The sequence below is a fragment of the Balaenoptera physalus genome, assembly GCF_965194825.1.
Source record: "Balaenoptera physalus genome assembly, chromosome: 13".
Classification (NCBI taxonomy): Eukaryota; Metazoa; Chordata; class Mammalia; order Artiodactyla; family Balaenopteridae; genus Balaenoptera; species Balaenoptera physalus.
The window spans coordinates 22330400-22355275 of NC_138892.1; the positions used below are offsets into that span (position 1 = coordinate 22330400).

Below are 24876 nucleotides of genomic sequence, written 5' to 3' on the forward strand. Positions count from 1 at the left end.
TTTTTTTTAAACATCTTTATTGGAGTATAATTGCTTTACAATGGTGTGTTAGTTTCTGCTTTATAACAAAGTGAATCAGTTATACATATACATATGTTCCAATATCTCTTCCCTCTTGCATTTCCCTCCCTCCCACCCTCCCTATCCCACCCCTCTAGGTGGTCGCAAAGCACCGAGCTGATCTCCCTGTGCTATGCGGCTGCTTCCCATTAGCTATCTATTTTACATTTGGTAGTGTATATATGTCCATGCCACTCTCTCACCCTGTCACATCTTACCCCTCCCCCTCCCCATATCCTCAAGTCCATTCTCTAGTAGGTCTGTGTCTTTATTCCCGTCTTGCCACTAGGTTCTTCATGACCATTTTTTACCCCTTAGATTCCATATATATGTGTTAGCATACTGTATTTGTTTTTCTCTTTCTGACTTACTTCACTCTGTATGACAGACTCTAACTCTATCCACCTCACCACAAATACCTCCATTTCATTTCTTTTTATGGCTGAGTAATATTCCACTATATATATGTGCCACATCTTCTTTATCCATTCATCCGATGATGGACACTTAGGTTGCTTCCATGTCCTGGCTATTGTAAATAGAGCTGCAATGAACATTTTGGTACATGACTCTTTTTGAATTATGGTTTTCTCAGGGTATATGCCCAGTAGTGGGATTGCTGGGTCATATGGTAGTTCTATTTTTAGTTTTTTAAGGAACCTCCATACTGTTCTCCATAGTGGCTGTATCAATTTACATTCCCACCAACAGTGCAAGAGTGTTCCCTTTTCTCCACACCCTCTCCAGCATTTATTGTTTCTAGATTTTTTGATGATGGCCATTCTAACCGGTGTGAGATGATATCTCATGGTAGTTTTGATTTGCATTTCTCTAATGATTAATGATGTTGAGCATTCTTTCATGTGCTTGTTGGCAATCTGTATATCTTCTTTGGAGGAATGTCTATTTAGGTCTTCTGCCCATTTTTGGATTGGGTTGTTTGTTTTTTTGTTATTGAGCTGCATGAGCTGCTTGTAAATCTTGGAGATTAATCCTTTGTCAGTTGCTTCATTTGCAAATATTTTCTCCCATTCTGATGGTTGTCTCTTGGTCTTGTTTATGGTTTCCTTTGCTGTGCAAAAGCTTTTAAGTTTCATTAGGTCCCATTTGTTTATTTGTGTTTTTATTCCCATTTCTCTAGGAGCTGGGTCAAAAAGGATCTTGCTGTGATTTATGTCATAGAGTGTTCTGCCTATGTTTTCCTCTAAGAGTTTGATAGTGTCTGGCCTTACACTTAGGTCTTTAATCCATTTTGAGTTTATTTTTGTGTATGGTGTCAGGGAGTGTTCTAATTTCATACTTTTACATGTAGCTGTCCAGTTTTCCCAGCACCACTTATTGAGAGGCTGTCTTTTCTCCACTGTATATGCTTGCCTCCTTTATCAAAGATAAGGTGACCATATGTGCATGGGTTTATCTCTGGGCTTTCTATCCTGTTCCATTGATCTATGTTTCTATTTTTGTGCCAGTACCAAACTATCTTGATTAATGTAGCTTTGTAATATAGTCTGAAGTCAGGGAGCCTGATTCCTCCAGCTCCATTTCTCGTTCTCAAGATTGCTTTGGCTATTCGGAGTCTTTTGTGTTTCCATACAAATTGTGAAATTTTTTGTTCTAGTTCTGTAAAAAATGCCAGTGGTAGTTTGATAGGGATTGCATTGAATCTGTAGATTGCTTTGGGTAGTAGAGTCATTTTCACAATGTTGATTCTTCCAATCCGAGAACATGGTATATCTCTCCATCTGTTTGTATCATCTTTAATTTCTTTCATCAGTGTCTTATAATTTTCTGCATACAGGTCTTTCGTCTCCTTAGGTAGGTTTATTCCTAGATATTTTATTCTTTTTGTTGCAATGGTAAACGGGAGTGTTTTCTTAATTTCACTTTCAGATTTTTCATCATTAGTGTATAGGAATGCAAGAGATTTCTGTGCATTAATTTTGTATCCTGCTACTTTACCAAATTCATTGATTAGCTCTAGTAGTTTTCTGGTAGTATCTTTAGGATTCTCTATGTATATTATCAGGTCATCTGCAAACAGTGACAGCTTTACTTCTTCGTTTCTGATTTGGATTCCTTTTATTTCTTTTTCTTCTCTGATTGCTGTGGCTAACACTTCCAAAACTATGTTGAATAATAGTGGTGAGAGTGGGCAACCTTGTCTTGTTCCTGATCTTAGTGGAAATGGTTTCAGTTTTTCACTATTGAGGACAGTGTTGGCTGTGGGTTTGTCATATATGGCCTTTATTATGTTGAGGAAAGTTCCCTCTTTGCCTACTTTCTGCAAGGCTTTTATCATAAATGGGTGTTGAGTTTTGTCGAAAGCTTTCTCTGCATCTATTGAGATGATCATATGGTTTTTCTCCTTTAATTTGTTAATATGATGTATCACGTTGATTGATTTACGTATATTGAAGAATCCTTGCATTCCTGGAATAAACCCCACTTGATCATGGTGTATGATCCTTTTAATGTGCTGTTTGATTCTGTTTGCTAGTATTTTGTTGAGGATTTTTGCATCTATGTTCCTCAGTGATATTGGCCTGTAGTTTTCTTTCTTTGTGACATCTTTGTCTGGTTTTGGCATCAGGGTGATGGTGGCCTCGTAGAATGAGTTGGGGAGTGTTCCTCCCTTTGCAATATTTTGGAAGAGTTTGAGAAGGATAGGTGTTAGCTCTTCTCTAAATGTTTGATAGAATTCGCCTGTGAAGCCATCTGGTCCTGGGCTTTTGTTTGTTGGAAGATTTTTAATCACAGTTTCAATTTCAGTGCTTGTTATTGGTCTGTTCATATTTTCTATTTCTTCCTGGTTCAGTCTCGGCAGGTTGTCCATTTCTAAGAATCTGTCCATTTCTTCCAGGTTGTCCATTTTATTGGCATAGAGTTGCTTGTAATAATCTCTCATGATCGTTTGTATTTCTGCAGTGTCAGTGGTTACTTCTCCTTTTTCATTTCTAATTCTATTGATTTGAGTCTTCTCCCTTTTTCCTTGATGAGTCTGGCTAATGGTTTATCAATTTTGTTTATCTTCTCAAAGAACCAGCTTTTAGTTTTATTGAACTTTGCTATTATCTCATTTATTTCTTTTTCATTTATTTCTGATCAGATCTTTTTGATTTCTTTCCTTCTGCTAGCTTTGGGGTTTTTTTGTTCTTCTTTCTCTAATTGCTTTAGGTGCAAGGTTAGGTTGTTTATTCGAGATGTTTCCTGTTTCTTGATGTAGGCTTGTATTGCTATAAACTTCCCTCTTAGAACTGCTTTTGCTGCATCCCATAGGTTTTGGGTCGTCGTGTCTCCATTGTCATTTGTTTCTAGGTATTTTTTGATTTCCCCTTTGATTTCTTCAGTGATCACTTCGTTACTAAGTAGTGTATTGTGTAGCCTCCATGTGTTTGTACTTTTTACAGATCTTTTCCTGTAATTGATATCTAGTCTCATAGCGTTGTGGTTGGAAAAGATACTTGATACAATTTCAATTTTCTTAAATTTACCAAGGCTTGATTTGTGACCCAAGATGTGATCTATCCTGGAGAATGTTCCATGAGCACTTGAGAAGAAAGTGTATTCTGTTGTTTTTGTATGGAATGTCCTATAAATATCAATTCAGTCCATCTTGTTTAATGTATCATTTAAAGCTTGTGTTTCCTTATTTATTTTCATTTTGGATGATCTGTCCATTGGTGAAAGTGGAGTGTTAAAGTCCCCTACTATGATTGTGTTACTGTCAATTTCCCATTTTATGGTTGTTAGTATTTGCTTTATGTATTGAGGTGCTCCTATGTTGGGTGCATAAATATTTACAATTGTTATACCTTCCTCTTGGATCGATCCCTTGATCATTATATAGTGTCCTTCTTTGTCTCTTGTAATAGTCTTTATTTTAAAGTCTATTTTGTCTGATATGAGAATTGCTACTCCAGCTTTCTTTTGATTTCCATTTGCATGGAATATCTTTTTCCATCCCCTCACTTTCAGTCTGTATGTGTCTCTAGGTCTGAAGTGGGTCTCTTGTAGACAGCATACATATGGGTCTTGTTTTTGCATCCATTCAGCCAGTCTGTGTCTTTTGGTGGGAGCATTTAATCCATTTACATTTAAGGTAGTTATCGATATGTATGTTCCTATTCCCATTTTCTTAAATGTTTTGGGTTTGTTATTGTAGGTGTTCTCCTTCTCTTGTGTTTCTTGCCCAGAGAAGTTCCTTTAGCATTTGTTGTAAAGCTGGTTTGGTGGTGCTGAACTCTCTCAGCTTTTGCTTGTCTGTAAAGGTTTTAATTTCTCCATCAAATCTGAATGAGATCCTTGCTGGGTAGAGTAAGTAATCTTGGTTGTAGGTTTTTCTCTTTCATCACTTTAAGTATATCCTGCCACTCCCTTCTGGCTTGCAGAGTTTCTGCTGAAAGATCACCTGTTAGCCTTATGGGGATTCCCTTGTGTGTTATTTGTTGTTTTTCCCTTGTTGCTTTTAGTATGTTTTCTTTGTATTTAATTTTTGATTGTTTGATTAATATGTATCTTGGCGTGTTTCTCCTTGGATTTATCCTGTATGTGACTCTCTGTGCTTCCTGGACTTGATTAACTATTTCCTTTCCCATATTAGGGAAGTTTTCAACTATAATCTCTTCAAATATTTTCTCAGTCCCTCTCTTTTTCTCTTCTTCTTCTGGGACCCCTATAATTCGAATGTTGGTGTGTTTAATGTTGTCCCAGAGGTCTCTGAGACTGTCCTCAGTTCTTTTCATTCTTTTTTCTTTATTCTGCTCTGCAGTAGTTATTTCCACTATTTTATCTTCCAGGTCACTTATCCGTTCTTCTGCCTCAGTTATTCTGCTACTGATCCCGTCTAGAGTATTTTTAATTTCATTTATTGTGGTTTTTCATCATTGCTTGGTTCCTCTTTAGTTCTTCTACGTCCTTGTTAAATGTTTCTTGCATTTTGTCTATTCTAATTCCAAGATTTTGGTTCATCTTTACTATCATTATTCTGAATTCTTTTTCAGGTAGACTGCCTATTTCCTCTTCATTTGTTAGGTCTGGTGTGTTTTGACCCTGCTCTTTCATCTGCTGTGTGTTTTTCTGTCTTCTCATTTTGCTTATCTTAACTGTGTTTGGGTTCTCCTTTTCACAGGCTGCAGTTTCGTAGTTCCCGTTGTTTTTGGTATCTGTCCCCAGTGGCTACGGTTGGTTCAGTGGGTTGTGTAGGCTTCCTGGTGGAGGGGACTAGTGCCTGTGTTCTGGTGGCTGAGGCTGGATCTTGTCTTTCTGGTGGGCCTGTCCACGTCTGGTGGTGTGTTTTGGGGTGTCTGTGGTCTTATTATGATTTTAGGCAGCCTCTCTGCTAATGGATGGGGCTGTGTTCCTGTCTTGCTCGTTGTTTGGCATAGGGTGTCCAGCACTGTAGCTTGCTGGTCGTTGAGTGAAGCTGGGTCTTGACATTGATGGAGATCTCTGAGAGATTTTCGCCATTTGGTATTACGTGAAGCTGGGAGGTCTCTTGTGGACCAGTGTCCTGAAGTTGGCTCTCCCACCTCAGAGGCACAGCCCTGATGCCTGGCTGGAGCACCAAGAGCCTTTCATCCACACAGCTCAGAATACAAGGGAGAAAAAATAGAAAGAAAGAAAGAAAGAGGATAAAATAAAATAAAATAAAATAAAATGAAGCTATTGTAGTAAACAATAAGAATAAAAATTATTAAGAAGAAATTTATTAAGAAAAATTTTTTTTTATTTTTTAAAATAAATTTTTTAATTTTTCAAAATAAAAAATATGAAAAAACATTAAGAAAAAAAATTTTTTTAATTTTTAAAAATAGAAAATAAGGAAATAATTATTAAGAAAAAAAATTTTTTAAGCGAAAAAAAAAAACGGACGGACCGAACCCTAGGACAAATGGTGAAAGCAAAGCTATACAGACAAAATCTCACCCAGAAGCATACACATATACACTCACAAAAAAAGAAAAAGGGGAAAAATTAATATATCCTGCTCCCAAAGTCCACCTCCTGAATTTGGGATGATTCGTTATCTATTCAGGTGTTCAACAGATGCAGGTATATCAAGTTGTTTGTGGAGCTTTAATCCGCTGCTTCTGAGGCTGCTGGGAGAAATTTCCCTTTCTCTTCTTTGTTCGCACAGCTCCCGGGGTTCAGCTTTGGATTTGGACCCGCCTCTGCGTGTAGGTCGCCTGAGGGCATCTGTTCTTCGCTCACACAGAACGGGATTAAAGGAGCAGCTGCTTTGGGGGCTCTGGCTCACTCAGGCGGGGGGGAGGGAGGGATACGGATGCAGGGCGAGCCTGTGCAGCAGAGGCCGGCGTGATGTTGCAGCAGCCTGAGGCGCGCCATGCGTTCTCCCGGGGAAGTTGTCCCTGGATCACGGGACCCTGGCTGTGGCAGGCTGCACAGGCTCCCGGGAGGGGCGGTGTGGAGAGTGACCTGTGCTCGCAGACAGGCTTCTTGGTGGCGGCAGCAGCAGCCTTAGTGTCTCATGCCCATCCCTGGGGTCCGCGCTGATAGCCGCGGCTCACGCCTGTCTTTGGAGCTCGTTTAGGCGGCGCTCTGAATCCCCTCTCCTTGCGCACCGCGAAACAAAGAGGCAAGAAAGTCTCTTGCCTCTTCGGCAGCTGACTGTTTCCCTGACTCCCTCCCGGCCAGCTGTGGTGCGCTAACCCCTTCAGGCTGTGTTCACGCAGCCAACCCCAGTCCTCTCCCTGCGATCCGACCGAAGCCCGAGCCTCAGCTCCCAGCCCTGCCCACCCCAGCGGGTGAGCAGACAAGCCTCTCGGGCTGGTGAGTGCTCGTCAGCACCGCTCCTCTGTGTGGGAATCTCTCCGCTTTGCCCTCCGCACCCCTGTGGCTGCGCTCTCCTCTGTGCCTCCAAAGCTCCCCCCCCACCCCCGCCACCCGCAGTCTCCGCCCGCGAAGGGCCTTCCTAGTGTGTGGAAACCTTTCCTCCTTCACAGCTCCCTCCCACTGGCGCAGGTCCCGTCCCTATTCTTTTGTCTCTGTTATTTCTTTTTTCTTTTGCCCTACCCAAGTACGTGGGGGAGTTTCTTGCCTTTTGGGAGGTCTGACGTCTTCTGTCAGCGTTCAGTGGGTGTTCTGTAGGAGCAGTTCCACGTGTAGATGTATTTCTAATGTATCTGTGGGAAGGAAGGTGATCTCTGTGTCTTACTCTTCTGCCATCTTGCCCGGACCCCAGGTCTTTAGTTATTAACCCCATTTATTTTACAGATTAATGGGATTATGTTTAACCTTTAGTTTATTCTTCCAGATCTTGTTATTTTAATGAGTTTACTACCTGGATCATTAATGCATTTAATGAAATCATTCAGCATGGAAATTCTGAGATATTATGAAAGACCATGTTAAATGTTTAAAAAAAATCAGTAGGTACTGTGACTAGAAAGTTTTATGATTCTCTCATCAAATAAAGTTATAATGAAAGGAAATGAATTTATTTTGACCTGACTTAGTAACCTCATGCTCGTGTTTGAAAGTGAATTAACTGGGAGAGGAGCAAGACTAGAGGCAAGGAGACCAGTTTGGAAGTTGTTATAGCAGTTCAAGTGAGATACAGTGGTGACCCGGACCAGGGTTGTAGTGGTGGTAGAGAGAAATGAATGTGTTTGAGATACCTAAGTCAGTGTTGAATATGGGACTTGGGGAATGAGTGGGCATGATGTTGAGGAAGAGTGAGAATGAAGAATAATCCCCAGGTGGTTTGAGTGGCTGGTGTATGGAAGTACTGTTTACTGAAAGGAAACAAAGGGGAGATAATGATTTAAGGAGAAATTGACCAAAATGTTTAAAGATGTTTTTTGAAAAATAAACATGAGGATAATCATCAATGCTTTGATAAGGATGAATATGAGGAGAGACATAGCCTACCAGATAGTAAAATTAATTTTAAGGCTTCAATAATCAAAGCAGTATGATTGTGGTATTAGAATAGACTGACATATGGAACAATTAGAAAATCCAGAAACAGATTCAGTTATATGTAAGCATATGGTGTATAACTATTGTTACAGGAATTCCATTTCAAAAGAACTAGTTAAGCATGTAAACAAAGATATATGCACAAGAGTGTTCCCTTAAAAGAAAAACATTAAAATTTCAGTATGATAAGATTGACTAAATAAATTATGACTGTGCATGTACTGGGACTTAAATTCATCATGTAGACATATATTTGTCATTGAAACTTGTTCAGAATACATGACTAGAGGTAAATACCAAATCAGAAAACATTACATATAATATCTTTATTTATATGTAATATCTTTATGTAAGACTTACAGAAAATCTCTTGAACTTTTATCCTTCTTGGGGTGGGAAAACACAATGCCCTCCTTAAGATTTCTATAGAATCTACCAAGCATCCAATCTCAATTCTCATGACCACCTCTTGCTATAAATTCCTATTTGTGTAGAACTTTTGATTCCATTCATTTTTCACATCTTGTGTCTATTCTTGATTCTCCGTCCCATGACTACTGGAATAGGTAATGTACCCTGGTTACTTGTATGAAGGTACTTTGTACAGGAATATCCATAGCAACATTTTTCTTAATAACAAGACATCTGGGAAATGTTTAAAAGTCCGTTGTTGGGAGAATGTGTAAATGAATTTGTGGTATACCTATATGGTGGACTCCTGCATCACACTGAAAATAAATGAAACTCAGAAGCATAATATTGATTGAAAAAAGTCACAGAAGAGCAAGAGCATTTTATATTATATATATGAAATTCAAAAGCATACAGTACAAAACCATTTATTCTTTATTGATACTTACATACATAGATAAATTTTAACAGCAATCCAGGGAATTATAAACACAACGTTCAGAACAAGATTTAGCCCTGGTTGCCAAGGGAAGGGGTGGGAATGGAAAGGGGAGCATGGGATGGGAGGGGCAGATCTCAGTGGTAATGATCAATCTCCTAAACATGGACACACGTGGATATATTTTATTATTTTATAATCTCATATATCCTCTTTCAAGGGATACATGTCAGGTATTTCGTTGAATGCCCTGCTTTTTTGGTAATATGAAATATTTAGTTACAAAGGTACGGCTTTGCTATCTTTGTTTTACTATCTCCTTCCCTTGGGGCCCTCACTTTCCATAAGGAAGCCATGTGTGTACTACAGACTTCTACGCCAATGAAAAATGGTGGCACTCCCTTAGGAAGCAGAAGAGAGTGTACTTCATTATTGTTTAAAATAGTTGGTCTTTACTTTGCACACACCCACATGTCTACACACACGGAAGCCATCTGGGAGAATATACACCAAAATGTTACTGTTAGTTATCTGAGCATGCTGGGCTTTCATGTGATAATTTTTTTCTCTTTCTTTATAGTTTCTAATATTTCTCTAACAAATATATATACTTAATATACTAACTCACCCTGTGTGGTTAAATTTCAAAGTAGTTTTCAAGGCCTTTAAGATCCTCATAATTCTTTATAAACACAGTAAAAGTCCAACTTAATCAAATCCATGAAGAATGGGTTGTTCTGATTAATTTTAGGATGAACTAGGGTTTAAGCTGGAGACTCTTTTTTCATAGGCTCATTACAATCTTACTGTAATCTCATTTTTTTCACTTTTGATATGCAAAGCAGTAAACAATAATTTTAAAAAAACAGAAGAGTAAGGTAATTTACATCTTTAAAAGGCATTATCCTTTTCCTAACTGGTATTCAGATTTGTTTGAAAGGACATTAGAGACTGTTCAGTTGATCAAAATACTTATTGAGGACCCATTATGTGGCAGGAGTTATATTAGATTCTGGGGATAGAGTGGTGAACAAGAGAAATTCCAGCTTTCATGGAGTTTACAGTCACCTGGTGTGTTTTATACATAATTTTATCAATAGATAGTTCTGTGTAAACATTTCCACTTAATGAGGAGTTCTGTTGCTTTCTAGTGCTATTTTTTAGCTAATTATTATATCAGTGCATTTTTTTAATATTTATCTTTGCCTGTTATTTTATTTTATTTTATTTTTAAATTTATTTATTTACTTTTGGCTGCATTGGGTCTTCGTTGCTGCGTGTGGGCTTTCTCTAGTTGCAGCGAGCAGGGGCTTCTCTTGTTGCGGAGCACAGGCTCTAGGCACGCAGGCTTCAGTAGTTGTGGCACGTGGACTCTAGAGCACAGGCTCAGTAGGTGTGGCGCATGGGCTTAGTTACTCCGCGGCATGTGGGATCTTCCTGGACCAGGGCTCGAACCCGTGTCCCCTGCATTGGCAGATGGATTCTTAACAACTGCACCACCAGGGAAGCCCTGTCAGTGCATTTTTATTTTAGAAGATAAGCAATATTGTTAATTCACAGAAAATTATTTTTTGTGTTGGCCCAAATTTGCCCTCCTTGACTAATAAACATTGCTCTTTGTTCTACCTTTAAGAACTTTAGAATAAATCTACCACAACAACTTATCCCCTTCCCCACTTTGTGGGATAGCTCTTGAGGGACAGACTTGCAAATATGTTGAGAAAACTATTATGCAGCTATAAGGCTTCTCTGGGATAGAACACTGCAGTTCCTTTCATCATTTCTTCTGTGACATGGTTTTTAAATCACATACCATCCTGATTGCTTTCCTCTGGACGCTTTCAACTTTGTCACCCTTTGTTGTTAAAAATAAATTACTCCCAATTTCCTGCTTTCAATAGAGTAGAGTGAACATAATTGACTCTGATGTGTGAGGGTCTGGTATAGTCTGAAAGCAATTACACTGACCTTGAATACTTATTCTACTATACTGTAAGTATCATTATAGAAAAAAATAGGAGCTTGTACTAAATCTTTACCAACCCTTGGATATATCTTAGAATATTTTTTGAAAGTGAGTTAATTTTTCTGCTTATTTGTCTTTTTCTTTTGATAGTGAAGTATGGTTTATAAAGATAACAAATATCAAAATTAAAACATGATTAATTGTGAAATTCATCATGCAGATAATCTGTTTTTCTTCTCTAGTAAACTGTGAACTTTCTGAGGGCAAGGATTATGTCTTACTCGTTTTTTTAAATCTCCAGCAGTTAGCACAGTCCTAGATGTATATGATAGATGCCCAATAAATATTTGCTGACCATTAATGCCTTGTATAAGAAATAAAGATCTTGTAAAATGAAACAAATTCCAGTTTTTAGAATATATTGAAGAATCAGTAATATAGAATTGGACCTTAATTTTATCCTAACCTGAAAAGAGTGACCTTAGTATATTAGTTAGCAGTATTCACCAAGGAAGTGTGTTGAGTGGGAACGCATTTACTTCTAAGTGACTGAAAACCCAATGAGCAATGACTCAAACAATAAGAACTTTAATATTTGCTTAAGAAGCCTGAAGAAACTGGTCCTGGGGCTATTTGAGCAGCTCAGTGATACCATCTAGGTCCCAGGCTTTTTTACCCTTCTGTTGCCATTCTTGGCCTGTTAGCTTTTTGAGGTAAGAGGCTTACTGCCTATGGTTACAACATGCCTGCCCCCTCCAGACATCAAGGCTGCACGCAGAGAGAGGAAACCAAGGAAGGCCAAGGCTCTTAAAAAGCCTCTTTACATGTCTTTTCTCTGAAGAAAAATATTTTTCCAGAAGCCTCCCAGCAAATTTCCCCTTATATCTAACTGGCCAAAACCTGAATCATATCTCTAGGAAGCAAGCAAAGGAGTAAAGTTGTGGGAATGACTGTGGATTAGTTAAACAACAGTTTATGCCACAAGTAGAAATTACACATATATTACAAAAAGATCTCATGACAGGAGATCAGGACCTCCCCTGATAACGTCAGGGGAACCAAATTATAAAGACCCTTCTAAAAATATCACTGATAATATTGGAGTTACACTGTTGCATAACTTATTCAAACAGATGAATCATCACCTGTCAATCACTTTTAGAAGAACTGACGAACCTTATTATTTTTTCTAGTTTTTATAAATTAAACAGGCTGTGTCTTTATCACAAAGCTATTTTTATTTTTTCTCCTTCCTTTCAGGAGTCCTATCCAAAGAAGAGGAATTACACTATGGAAATTGTACCATCTGCTTCTCTGGATACATTTCCTTCAGAAAATGAGAACTTTCTATGTGATCTCATGGACACAGCAGTTACAAAGAAACCTTGCTCCTTAGAAATTGCAAGGGCCCCTTCTCCAAGAACTGGTAATATTTCTTACTGACATTTGGACCAATTCAATTTATATGCCTGCGTATGTGAAGATGTGTTATTAATATTTAGATTTCCCACAATATTTAAAAAATGAAAGTGCCCCAATATAGTCACAATGATTTTTACTTTTACTTTTTTGCATTTTGAAGTGAGTCCAGGTAAGTTAGAGCATTTTTGATGTGAAGTCTCTTAACTTCTTGGCAAGACCCTCATGGAGATGGTTCTGTCATGGTGAAGACAATGAAACCTTTTAATAGTGAAAAACCTTCTAGGTCAGATACAAAACTTTGGGTCCTTTAGAGTTCATAGCAAATTTGGTAGCAAGAGTCTTTCAATATACTTTCCTGCATCTTATCTGCTTACAGGTTATCAAAGCATACTCAGCTACTTTGTGTATTTTATCTCTTTGGTGGTATTTTCAGATCCATTGTTTTATTTTTTGCATTATAAACTGGTGAGCAAGGCAAACAAATATTATTCCTATTTTACTGATAAGGAGATTGGAGCTAAGTGTCTTATTTAAGATCTATACATTGGGGGGCCTTTGCTTGAACATGAGTTTTTGACTACCATCATGTTTGCGTTCTGTTCCTTTGCCACTGCCTCTAAGAAAGAATGCACAGTTAACATGAAAGCTAATGAGGGAGGAAAGCTTCAAGTGGGTGGTCAGCATATTCAAAACTGCAAAGAAGTTGTAGGAGAAGTTCTGAGGAGAGGCTTTTTTTTTTTTTTTTTTGGTTTGATAATCCAATTGCTGCCTATCTTTGAATAGTGAGTTTAAGAAGTGATGTGATAAAACCAGGTTTCTGGAAGCTAACAGTGAGACACTCAGAAATGCAAAATAAGGAAATGGGAGTGGAGAATACAGGTTACCCTTTGAAGAGGATTAGAAGAAGAGATATGATGCTAAAATGAAAAGAAAGTGGTATGAAGGAGAAATGGATAGTTTATTTTAGGATAAGTAAGACTTGGTCAGGTTTACAAGTTGGAGGAATTTGCTAGTGGAGAGCAAGAGATTGAAGACAAAGAGTAAAAAGAGAGAATTGAATAGGTAGAAATTAAGACTGAGCTAGTCTAAGAAAACACAGACATTGCTTCTCTCAGAGAGAAGAGAAGATAGAGCATCATGAATACAAAGAAAATAGGTACTTCCATATGGGTTCAATTTCTGAGTACTGTAAAAGGTTATTGACTGAAAAGAAGAGCTAGATGTTGAGAAGGGTTAAAGTAAAATTCAGAAATACCATTTTAAGTAATAGGCTATGGTATTTTATAGAAGTGAACAAGTAGATTTTTGAGAAGCATTGAGGCCAGGGTGTTGTATGAATCATAAGCATGCAGAAAGAATATTTTAGGATGAGGTAAGAGCATAATCATGAAAATAGTTAAAGTTTATTGAGCATTTACTGTGTGCCAGATACTATTATAAGTGCTTTATATACATTATTTCACATAATTCTTACAATGCTGTAAGGTAATAATGCCATTATTCCCAATTTACAGTGAGGAAAGTGAGGCACCGAAATATTAGGTAACCTCCCAAGGTTACATGTTAACAGCGGATGGTTCTGGGACTTGAACTTGTGTTGTCCACTTGTACTCTTAAACACTATGTTAGTTATGCTGCTGCATTATATTAGGAGATAAAGTGGAATAGAAAGTGTGAACCAAGTACTGAAATCCTCAAGAAATGTGGAGGTATGCCTGGAAGTCCACATATAATAACAATAAAATCAGAAAAAGTATGTTATAATAGGATAGCATAATCATCAGATGAGCAGCAGATTTCGGATGAAGGTAGAATAGTGAGTGATTCAGACGCAGTCATGGAGAGTGAAGACAGTGCTGAGAGATGATGAGAATGATAGTTGAATGAAAGATCTTCTGTAGGAGAGTTCACAGGGGAAAACAGTGGGGAAATCAGGGGCAAAGCTCAGTTAATGTAGGAAAGTGGACAGTATATATGTATGAAAATTTAAAAGAGCCTTAATTAGGGAATGGGGGTAAGGGTGTTAAGTTAGGGCTGGTGGAAGCAGGAATGAAAGCATTGTGTATTCATTAAACAATCAAAAACGAATTGAGTTCCTTCACATGCCAGGCATTGCTTTGCATGCTGAGGATACAGGGATGAAAAAGACGTGGACCCAGGTAACAAGACTAATAGGCTTAGAAAAACTCTCCTGCTGAAAACCAGTAAACGTACTGGATAAAAATACAGAAAAGGAAAACTTAAAAGCGTCAAAAAGGTGACAGGAAGATTATGTAAAGCGAATAACATTTAAATTAGGAACTTGTTTTTATCAGTATATTAGTAAGAAATAATCAGGCAGTACATTGGTGAAGGTGGGAAGCCAGTGGAGCATTAAAGCCACTTTTGTCCTGAGGGAATTTGCTGAACCTGCTGTTGAACTTTGGTGCTCAAGTCCTCTATGGGTTTGTGTACAGAAAACAAATCTCTGTGCCTGCTCAGCATGAGGATTCTAATAGGAAATCCTTCCTCCATAGAGCTAGGAGTACAGGGGCTACACCCTCACAGTAATCAGAAATAGTCCTGCCTCATAACCTTCATTCTAAGGAGACTGCAAGGTCTGAAAAGATGATTTGTTGTGAGCAGAACAAGGGGAGAAATTCCTGAGGAGTTGTAACCATGAGCTGGTCCTCACACAGGTTTGCACCCAAAACGTATCATCCATATGGTCTAAAAAACATCAGTCCATGAATTTAGTTTAAAGTAATACCCTTAGTCATCAAGCAGAAGCAAATGTAAACGTCTAGAGAGGAATGTATTATCTTCCTAGGCCCCAAATAATTCCTATAAATACTTTTGCAATTAAAATGATCAGTTTACAATGATTAAGCCTAAAAGAAAAAGATCCCCAAACAAGAATCAACAGAAATAAGAACGAACAGTTACACACCCAAAAGACTTCAAATGCTGGAATGATCAGATACAGACTATAAAATGGCCATGCTATTATAAAAAAAAGATAAGCTTGAAGGTATTTTGAGGAATATAAGATGGCAGATATTTTTGCTGTCATTTTTGGAAAATATAATCCTCCACAGTCTGCCCTCTGGTCACAAAGATTTATATCCTTTTCCTATGCAAATTACACTCATTTTTTCCTTCAGGATTCCCAAACATCAGCCCATTACTGCATGAACTCCCAAACTAGGTTCAGGTATGTGTGAGTCTCCCTGTTGCAGTTCTTATGGTATAGGTCCTTGACTACCTTTGCTCTTGGCAATGGCGACCTGTGAACTAAAGAGACAAGTTACCAGTCTCCTGTCCTATAACATATAAGAGTCGGAAAGGCATAGGAAAACCACAATTGACACTCCCATTCAAACACAGGGAAAATAGGGCATACAGCCATCACTAGTCTGTGGGAATTCTGAATCTAATCAAGCACAGTTACTTGATTAAGGCTTAGTACAATGGAGTAGTAATTGTTTTCTGTGGCTCTTGGTTCCACCCTCCGAGACATTCTTCTTTTTCCATAAAAAGTAACCCATGTTTACAGCTGAGTATCTTTCTCACTTGCTTACTGTGTATAGAAGATTAGGGGTCAAAAGACCTCTTTTCATTTTATATTATCTCTTTTCATTTTATATTACAGAGATAATCTACTGATCTACTGTCTTTTAAAACTTTGTGGACTTCCTGTGTTTCAATTTATACTCCATTAGACAAAAGCTTATATTTCAGATAAGTTTTTCTCTGCCTTGTGCTCCTTATAAGAATTCTGTGAGACAATGTCCTTGAGGTTCTTAGGAACCCTGTTATTAAACAAGGAGGATCTATGAGGCATGCCCTTAAATCCTTAGATGGTCTTTTGTCTGGCTTAAAGTTTCTACGTGGCACTACCTGAGATCTTTCTTAGGTCTTAACATATGATTTTGTATCTCACCCACATTTGGTCATTGGCCTTATTTATTTGAGGATTGTTTGCCATTTGGAGCAGCTAGAAATGAGAAACCAGTTTTGTTTTTGTACCCAGAAATTTCTGGCCTCTTTGTATTTAGTGGGTCATTCTTTAGTTCCTCTCTCTACTGGCATGTTATCATGGGCAGCCAGATGAAGCTGGGTTGACTTTAAATATTCTGCCTGGAAATCTCTTTAGCTAGATCATAGAGTTCATTTGGTTCAATTTCTTTTCTCAATGTTATTGCAGAAGTCAATGTTGCCAAACTTTCCTCTACTTTATTATAAATGACTCCCTGCCTTTAGGTTCCAATTATTACATTTGCTGTCCTATTTAAGCCTTCAGCAACAGCTTTCTCATAGCTTTCTAGACTTCCACGAATCCTCTCCTTGGCCTTTAGCCTTTCACAAGCACTCATTTTGAGGCTCTTCCAGCTTTTGCCTGCTGTGTCATTCGCAAAATTAGTGCCATGTATTTTAAATTTTTATTATGGCAGCACCCTGTTTTCAAGTATTAGAATCTGTTCTTCTTATTGATTGCTATATAACAAACCACCTCAACACTTAATGTTTGAGCATTTATTTTGCTTATAAATCTGCATTTTGGGAAGGGCTTGGTAGGGATAGCCTCTTTCTGCCCCAAATGGTATCAACTGAGACAACTTGACTGGGGGCTGGAGGATCTATTCTCAAGACCGATCCTTACCCATATGGCTGGAATGGCCTACTTGGACTTCAGCATGGTATGTAAAAGTGTTCCAAGAGCAAGTATCCTAAGAGAATGAGGCAGAAGCTATGTTACTTCTTATAACTTAGCTTCAGAAGGCAACATCGCTTCCATTGTAGACAAGAGCCTGCATATATTTAACTGGAGGGAATTTAATTCCCCTTCCCCTTTATGGAAAAGTGTTATTGAAGTCATATCATAAAAAGATATTCTTACAGATACATTTGGAAAATACAAACTTCAACAATGCCTGCGTTATTTGTTGTTGTTTTCTAAGTGGGATAAGAGTTAATTTGCATGGGTACATAATTTTCCCCAATTGTGTTCAATCATTTGGATTCAGTATAAAAGAAACCAATTTGCTCAGCTGACCCAGGCTTAATTTATAATGATTGGTGGTCTTTGCACTTTGGGGTATGATTGTGAATTCTAGGGGTGAGGGAGTCCAGAATTAAAAATGGAAGAATTTTTTTTTAATGATAGGAATATGGATGAATATGAGAGTCAGAGCAGTTTCTGTTCCAGTTCTAGATGGAACCTTATCAAGTGAACCTCACAAAATTCCCCTCCATAAACAACATAGCAGGTAGAAGGGAGCATCAATGTAACTGTCATCTGGCTGGATGAGGAAAAAGTTCACGTCTTTTCCTTCTGTTGATTCCATTAACCTGTACCTTAGGTTTTGCCTGGATCCAGTTACTTCCAAGTCTCTCATTCTACTATGCTTAGCTTTGCCTTCTCAGGACCAACTAATTAAGCTCATAAACTTAGGGGAAGTTACGGACTTCTCTTAGAGTTACTGATGTTTTCCCTTTGTTACTAAGTCCCTTATTATCTAAAGGTAGGACTTCTAGAAGAGGAGACCTCTCTTGATGCACATGAGTCATTTGGAGGCCCTCAGATTGAACTGGGTAGGTAACTACCCTACAGTTCCTTACTTAATAAACATTTATTGAGTGCCTCTGGTGTTCTAGGTCTCATGCTGCATGTTGCAGAAGAAACAGAGTGAAAGGTAAAAGTCCTGATATTTAGGAGCTTAGAATGTGTTAAAATTAAGGGTAATAAGTTCAATGAGAGAGGTGAGCATAAGGTGTTCCAGGAGAGTGGAACAGGAGGTAGTGCCTGATCTGAGCCTCAAAGAAGGGAGAGTTAGATGAATGAATGGGAAATATATGGCTCTCTAGGCCAGGGAATAGTGTGTACAGAGATTCAGACATGTGGAAGAACATACTGCATTCACAGACTATGCCCTATATAGCATGGTTAGAGCATAGAATGAGACTAGGGAAAAATGCACAAAAAAAGAAGTGACATGCTGAAGGTTGGATAGCAGAGTCAAACCACTGACAGACTTTAAGGAGGGACATGATAGAGTTTTGTGTTTTAGAACGATCTCTCAGGAAGCAATGTGGGGGATAGATTGAACAAAGATGAGGCTAGAGGCAGGAGGATTAATTAGGAGATCAATGTGCAGTCTCAGCAGAAAATGATGATGGCCAGGAGAAAGGCAATGCCAATGAAGAGGGGGAAGCGGGAACAAAGCTGAGAGGTATGTAGGAGTGAAGCTCATCCCTTCTCCCCGTGGGATTCTGCCATTTGGAAAATAGTAGCCAAGGGAACTAAAGAATTATATCTTAGAGTATGTATTCTACAGTTTTTGGTTAACTGTGCTGGATAACTTGGCTCAGTTTTACAGACAAAATGAGGATTTCTACACATACAGGAACTGCATTCTGAAGCTTTTCCTGGAGAGAAAGAAAGACAGTGAGGAATAGAGAGAGACAGAGAGATGGAGAGAGTGGAGGGATGACCATTTCTTTAGAGGGTTGATGATGAGTTGATTTGTGCCCCCATCCCCCCCACCAAAAAGGTGTACTGGAACCCCTAGTACTCCTAGTACCTCAGAATGTGACCTTATTTGGAGAATTGGAGACAGGGTCTTTATAGAGATCATCAAGTTAAAATGAAGTCTTTAGGTGGGCCCTAATCCAACATGACTCATAAAAAGGAAGACACAGAGACGTGCAAAGAGGGAAGACAATGTGAAGAGACATGGGGAGAAGATGGCCATGTACAAGCCAAGGAGCGAGGCCTGGAACAGATCTTTTCTTCACAACCCTCAGGAAGAACTAGTTCTGCCAACACCTTGATTTTGGACTTCCAGCCTCTAGAACTGTGAGAAAATACATTCCTGTTGTTTTAAACACCAGGTTAGTAGCAGCCCGAAGAAAGAAATACAGGGGCTATAACTGAGCACACAAACTCAATACCTAGATGGGAGAGGTGAATTAGGGTGTTGGGGTCTACAGGGGCAGGTCGTGCCCGGACTTGCTTGTCTCAGAGGCTGTGCAGCCTGAGGGTCTTGGCTGTAACTGCCATTGTCATTCATGGGTATGGAATATGTATTTTTCTCAGAAAATCAGTTAAGTATGGATGTTAGTTCCCTCTCTGTGGTCTCTTTTACTTATTAACTAGATGAGCTAGTACAAGACAGGTCTCATCCTGACCACAAGAAAAAATTTTTTATCATATCAACTGGTTTAATTTAAATACGAAAGCAACTTACTAGTAAATCTATATTCAACAAGATTTTACAATTCAGCCAGAAAATGAAGGATACTCACTGCAAGGAGCATTTTACTCATGCCTCAATGACTACAGATTTATATGGAATAAAGAATAATATTGCTCTAGTACTAGGCTCATTAAATAAAGATGAACAGAAGTCCAGTCCTTGCTTGGTAAATTTTCTAAGACTCATGTTTACTCAGTCAGTATTGAATCATATTTATTTCCCTTATTGCATCGAGCAAAGGACCTTACATAATCATAGTGGTGACTCAGTTACATAAATGAATGAATCATTAAATGAGTGAATGAATGAATGAATATCACCCTTAAAATAAAATGGCTATAGCAGAAAAATCCCTTATGAAATAGTCAGGTGCCATCAAAGATAATGTTTTCTTATCTGCCTTTCATTTACACAGGGGAATTTTTCCATTTTATGGTTACTAGGCAACCTGTTATTTTGAATCACTTAGTACAGGCTTTGCTCACTATGGATGCTCAATAAATCCATTTTGATTAATGAGCAATTTACAACAACACCAGTGAAGACTGTTCCAATCCTGCTGGATAAGAATAAATGATCTCTGATAAAAAGGACACAATCAATAGTACCATGCCAGGATAGTGTGGGTCTCGTTTACCTTTATTCAATTTGCTAATGTGCTCACTGAACTATGGTCAACCTGAAACGAAAATGTCATGTGATGAATAATCCTCCACACCTCACTACACCTCCCCCAGTATCCTGAAATAGGTAGTAGTGTGAGGGTGGTTCTGTAACTTATTTATACCAAAATATTTTTTGAAATGGTGAAGCTTTCTTAATTCTAATGCCAAATTTTTGAAATTAAAAGAATTCAGACTGGACTAGGGCTAATGTTTATCTCTGCTAAGCAAGTGGGTAGTGTCAACATGAGTTCTGTGGGTATGTTTAACTCATTTAAGAGAGCAAACTATTTTTAAGCCCCTTGAAAGCATTCTTTAACGTACAAACACTGGCCTTGCTGATAAGAACCATTTTTATCAAACAGCAATTATTTATTTGCCATTGGCTCTGTGCTCAGTGCTGTCTTAGCCATTTATTAAGGCAGATCTCTGCATGGTAAATTTGTAACCCAGTGTTAGTTTATAGAAGGGCAAAGAGAGAAAACTAGGGCAGCAGTACCTGTAGTGAAATCCTGGTAAACTAACCATTGTTTCATCCATATGGACAGTTAACTAATTTGAAAATGTAGTCATCTCAGTTTGATCAAATTGGGGGAAGTTTGTTGTATTTGGAAAACAACATCCTAAACAAAAAGAACATTATCCCTTTTTTTCCTCAGATCAATTTTACTTGTTGTATACACGAATAACATGAATCATAGACTCATAAGATTTCTAAAAATACAATGAACTCTTATTAAAGTGATTATGTGGGGGATATAAGCTTTTTCTGATGTCATATGTGGTATCCTGTGGAACAGAGATTCTCTACAATGTCAGAATATGTATAATAATGAGGTAAACATTCATTAATTCATAAATGCATGCTCACCAAATTCAAGCAGGCCCTCCACACTACATCAGTTCACTCTTCCTTTACTCTCCTCAAACCTCAGATACTTTATCCTACCTTGTATCTTACTCTCAGCAGATGACCTCATATTTTAATTAATAAAGAAAATTGGAGCAACAAGGACCTACTGTATGGCACAGGGAACTGTATTCAATATCTTGTAATAGCCTATAATGGAAAAGAATATGAAAAAGAATATATTTATGTATATATGTATGCATAACTGAATCACTTTGCTATACACCTGCATCTAACACAACATTGTAAATTAACTAAACTTCAAAAAAGATTGTTAAAAAAAAAAGAAAATCAGAGCCATCAGGTGGAAGTTTAACGTCCTCCACCAAGTCTACAAGTACAACTGCCCCTGCACCCTTCTCCTGCCTATTCCTCCTGTTAAAATAGAGGGTATTTTTCTCATGCTATGTATGGAAGGTCAGCTCCAACCTCTGTGCTCCATGTCTCTGCCTTCCCAGGAATTTGACCCTTTCATTCACTCCTTCTCTCTCCTGTGTTTTTTTTTTTGTTGTTTATTTAAAATTTATTTATTTATTTATTTTTGGCTGCGTTGGGTCTTCGTTGCTGCGTGCGGGCTTTCTCTAGTTGCGGCAAGCAGGGGCTACTCTTCTTTGTGGTGTGCAGGCTTCTCATTGTGGTGGCTTCTCACGTTGCAGAGCAATGGCTCTAGGCACGCGGGCTTCAGTAGTTGTGGCACATGGGCTCAGTAGTTGTGGTTCACGGGCTCAGTAGTTGTGGCTCGTGGACTGTAGAGTGCAGGCTCAGTAGTTGTGGTGCACAGGCTTAGTTGCTCCGCGGCATGTGGGATCTTCCTGGACCAGGGCTCGAACCCGTGTCCCCTGCATTGGCAGGCAAGTTCTTAACCACTGCGCCGCCAGGCAAGCCCTCCTGTGTTTTTAATTGTCCTTCTTCCCTGGGCCATGCACAGTAACATTTAAATCGGTTTAAGTCTTTTTCATTTGAAAAACAATAACGAACAACAGAAACAACTAATAATGAAAGCGACAAATAAAGAACTAAAAAGTTCCCTGATCCCACTTGATTCCTCTGCTGCTATTCTTCTCTCTATCCCCTTCACATTCTTAGTATGTTCATTTTCTTCCTTACCTTTCACTTCTCAGCCCACCTTGTCAGGTTTCCAGTCCTCACTGCTCTGTTGAAAGGTGCTTTCTAGGAGGCCAGTGCCTCTTCCATTAGGCTACTGGGGCTGACGAAAGGTGCTTTCTAAAGGTACCAATGACCTTGATGTCACAAAATCTAAAGGACATGTTTCAAACCTCATTTTTCTTAACCTCTCAGCAGCATTTCACAGGTTAGTGACACCTCCATCTTGACATCTTTTCTTCCCTTTGCTGTCCAAGGGAGATTTTAATCTTACTATGCTGTTCTCTCTCTATATTGACAGCCAGTATTTTTCTGCAAGGTTCTAAAAGTTAGGAGTTCCTCAAGGCTCAAAGTCCTCCCTTTTCTTCTTACTTTTCCCTCTTCCTAAGTGATCTCATCCATAGTATGGCTTCTGTTACAATCAACATGCTGAAGACTCCCATCTATTTCTCTCTGGTCTAGACCACTTCCTCTCAATTCCAGCCTCATCCATCCATCCATTCATCCATCCACTCATTCATCCATCTGTCCATCTATTGAATATCTCCACTTACATGTCTCAAAAATACCTTGACCCCAAAATTACACTTATGTCTTTCCATCCAAACTTGCTCTTCATGCAGGGTTCCTTCTCTTAGTAAGTGACTTAATCATTCATCTGATTGCAGAACGCTGTGTGTCATTCTTTCCATCTCCATCTTCGTTAGCTTCCATATTCAATCAATCACCAAGTCTTGTGGTTTTTAACTGGAATAGGTTGTAGGGTGAGGGTAATTCTGTAACTTACTATTGATCCCTAACTACTTCTCAAATCTATCTGCTTCTCTTAATCTCTACCATCACCAATTACTCTTCTGGATTATTTTAATAATAAAATATTATTTGCCTGTTTGCCTTCCTTGAATTTATTATTCATGTTGCAGCCAAATCTGAGTGCATCACTCCTCTGTTAGTGACATGCCACTGCTCTTAGAAAGATGACCCAAATCCCTAGTAAGGTCCTAAAGGCCCTGAATAAGGTGATATTTTTTTTTCCTTTTCATTTCACACCATGTCCTCATGTCACACCAGTCTCTACCTTTCCAACTTGCCCTCTTTAGTTCCTTTTAGTTCTTTAATAGGGGCAGCTCCTTTCTATCTGTGGGCCTTCACATGCCTGAAGCAATGTCTGTTTCTACTGTCCCTTTTCCTTCTCCTTCTCCCAAGTAAATAACTTGTATTATTCAGGGAAACCACCTTTGTGGGAACCCACACATACCTGTGCCCCAGACTAAGTATGTATATGGATGCCTCTGTTTTCTAATTTTTTAGCACCTTCTAATTTTATTTTCCTTTAGACCCCTTAGTTTTGATTGAGATTATGTAATTATTTGGGGGTTACTTATTGTAATATCTGTTTTAGTTTTTTGTCTTGTAGAGTTCACAGTCTTGCCTGTTCTCCAGTTGCAACCATAGTTTCTGGCAAAATCGCTGCCACATAAAAGACACTCATTAAATATTAATGAAAAAATAATAATAGCTAACGTTATTGACTACTTATTTTATGCATATTAACTTATTTAATCTTAAGCTATGTATGAAGTAAGTAGTTTTATCATTACTATTTTGCAGAAAGGGAAACAAGGCACAGAAAAGCTTGGAGCTTTTTAGAAAATGGCAGTGCTGGAATTTGCATACAGGATATTTTACTCTAGAGATCATATTCTTAACTGCATTCACAATTCATTAATTAATTATTTAGTTAGTTAAACACGTGATTTTGAGGGTTTTTTTTTTGATTTGCAGGATAAATCTTGAATTTTTCCTTTCAAACAAAATAGAAAGAGTTGGAAACTTGTTTAGTGGTTTGTGATAGAGCTATATTGTGCCCATCTGTGAAGTGGTACTGAGGAGTGTTCTAATCAGTCTAAAATAAGTGGATGAATTGGAGACAACCCCAAAGTCAAAACAAGTGAATGCTTAAGTAATAATGATAAAAGGATAAAATCATATATAATCATTAAAAATAATGTTTTCAAATAATATCTACCTATTCAAATTTTTATAACGGCACATAGTTGCCCCTGAATAAATATCTGTTGAATGAATGAATGTATATTTACCATTTGATACAAATTTGGTTGCAAACTAATATTATGTGTATGTGCATGGAAAAAAAAAAAGACCAGGAAGATACCATAGTCATTTTACTACCTCTAGATGCTAAGATAACATGTAATTTTATTTTTTTTCATACCTTTTTTTATTGTCCAGAATTTCTACAGTTAACACATACTGGTTTTATAATTAGAAAATTAAAAATAACTTAGTCATCTAGAAAGTTAAAGTAGCTCATGTCAAAACAATTCACATTTATCTAGTTAATGTTAAATATGTAGGTGATTTCCATCTTTGAAGAAAGAAAGTTGAATAGACTAAGGATGGATACTGTCTATAAAATACTGAAACTTCCTTGCAGTAAACCTTTATCTGTTAAAGATTGGTTTTTAACTTATGGTTTTGCTCATACTCAGAATATTTTAATTTAGATTATCTTGTTTGGTGGACTGGTTGAACACTTGACAAGAGTTATTCTCAATGCTTGTAAAAGAGAAAATATTATAGCTCATGGGAATTTACAGTTGTGCAATTTCAATCCACTCTGATGATTAAGCTGTTATTTCGTGGACTGCCTTATCAATGTTGTTCTGTTTAGCAGCTGCTACCTATAGCATTAAGTTGGA

At 38.1% G+C, this 24876-nt stretch overlaps 1 protein-coding gene across 13 annotated transcripts in view; it reads left to right on the forward strand.

The window, feature by feature from the left end:
• The window catches only part of ANKS1B (ankyrin repeat and sterile alpha motif domain containing 1B), a 1150138-nt gene that overhangs the window by 426111 nt on the left and 699151 nt on the right, over positions 1–24876 (forward strand). For all 13 annotated transcript variants that reach the window (XM_082419292.1, XM_082419289.1, XM_082419300.1 and 10 more), the window contains exon 10: positions 12078–12243. In XM_082419292.1, the coding sequence (XP_082275418.1) occupies positions 12078–12243 (166 nt within the window). The remainder of the gene's footprint in view (positions 1–12077; positions 12244–24876) is intronic.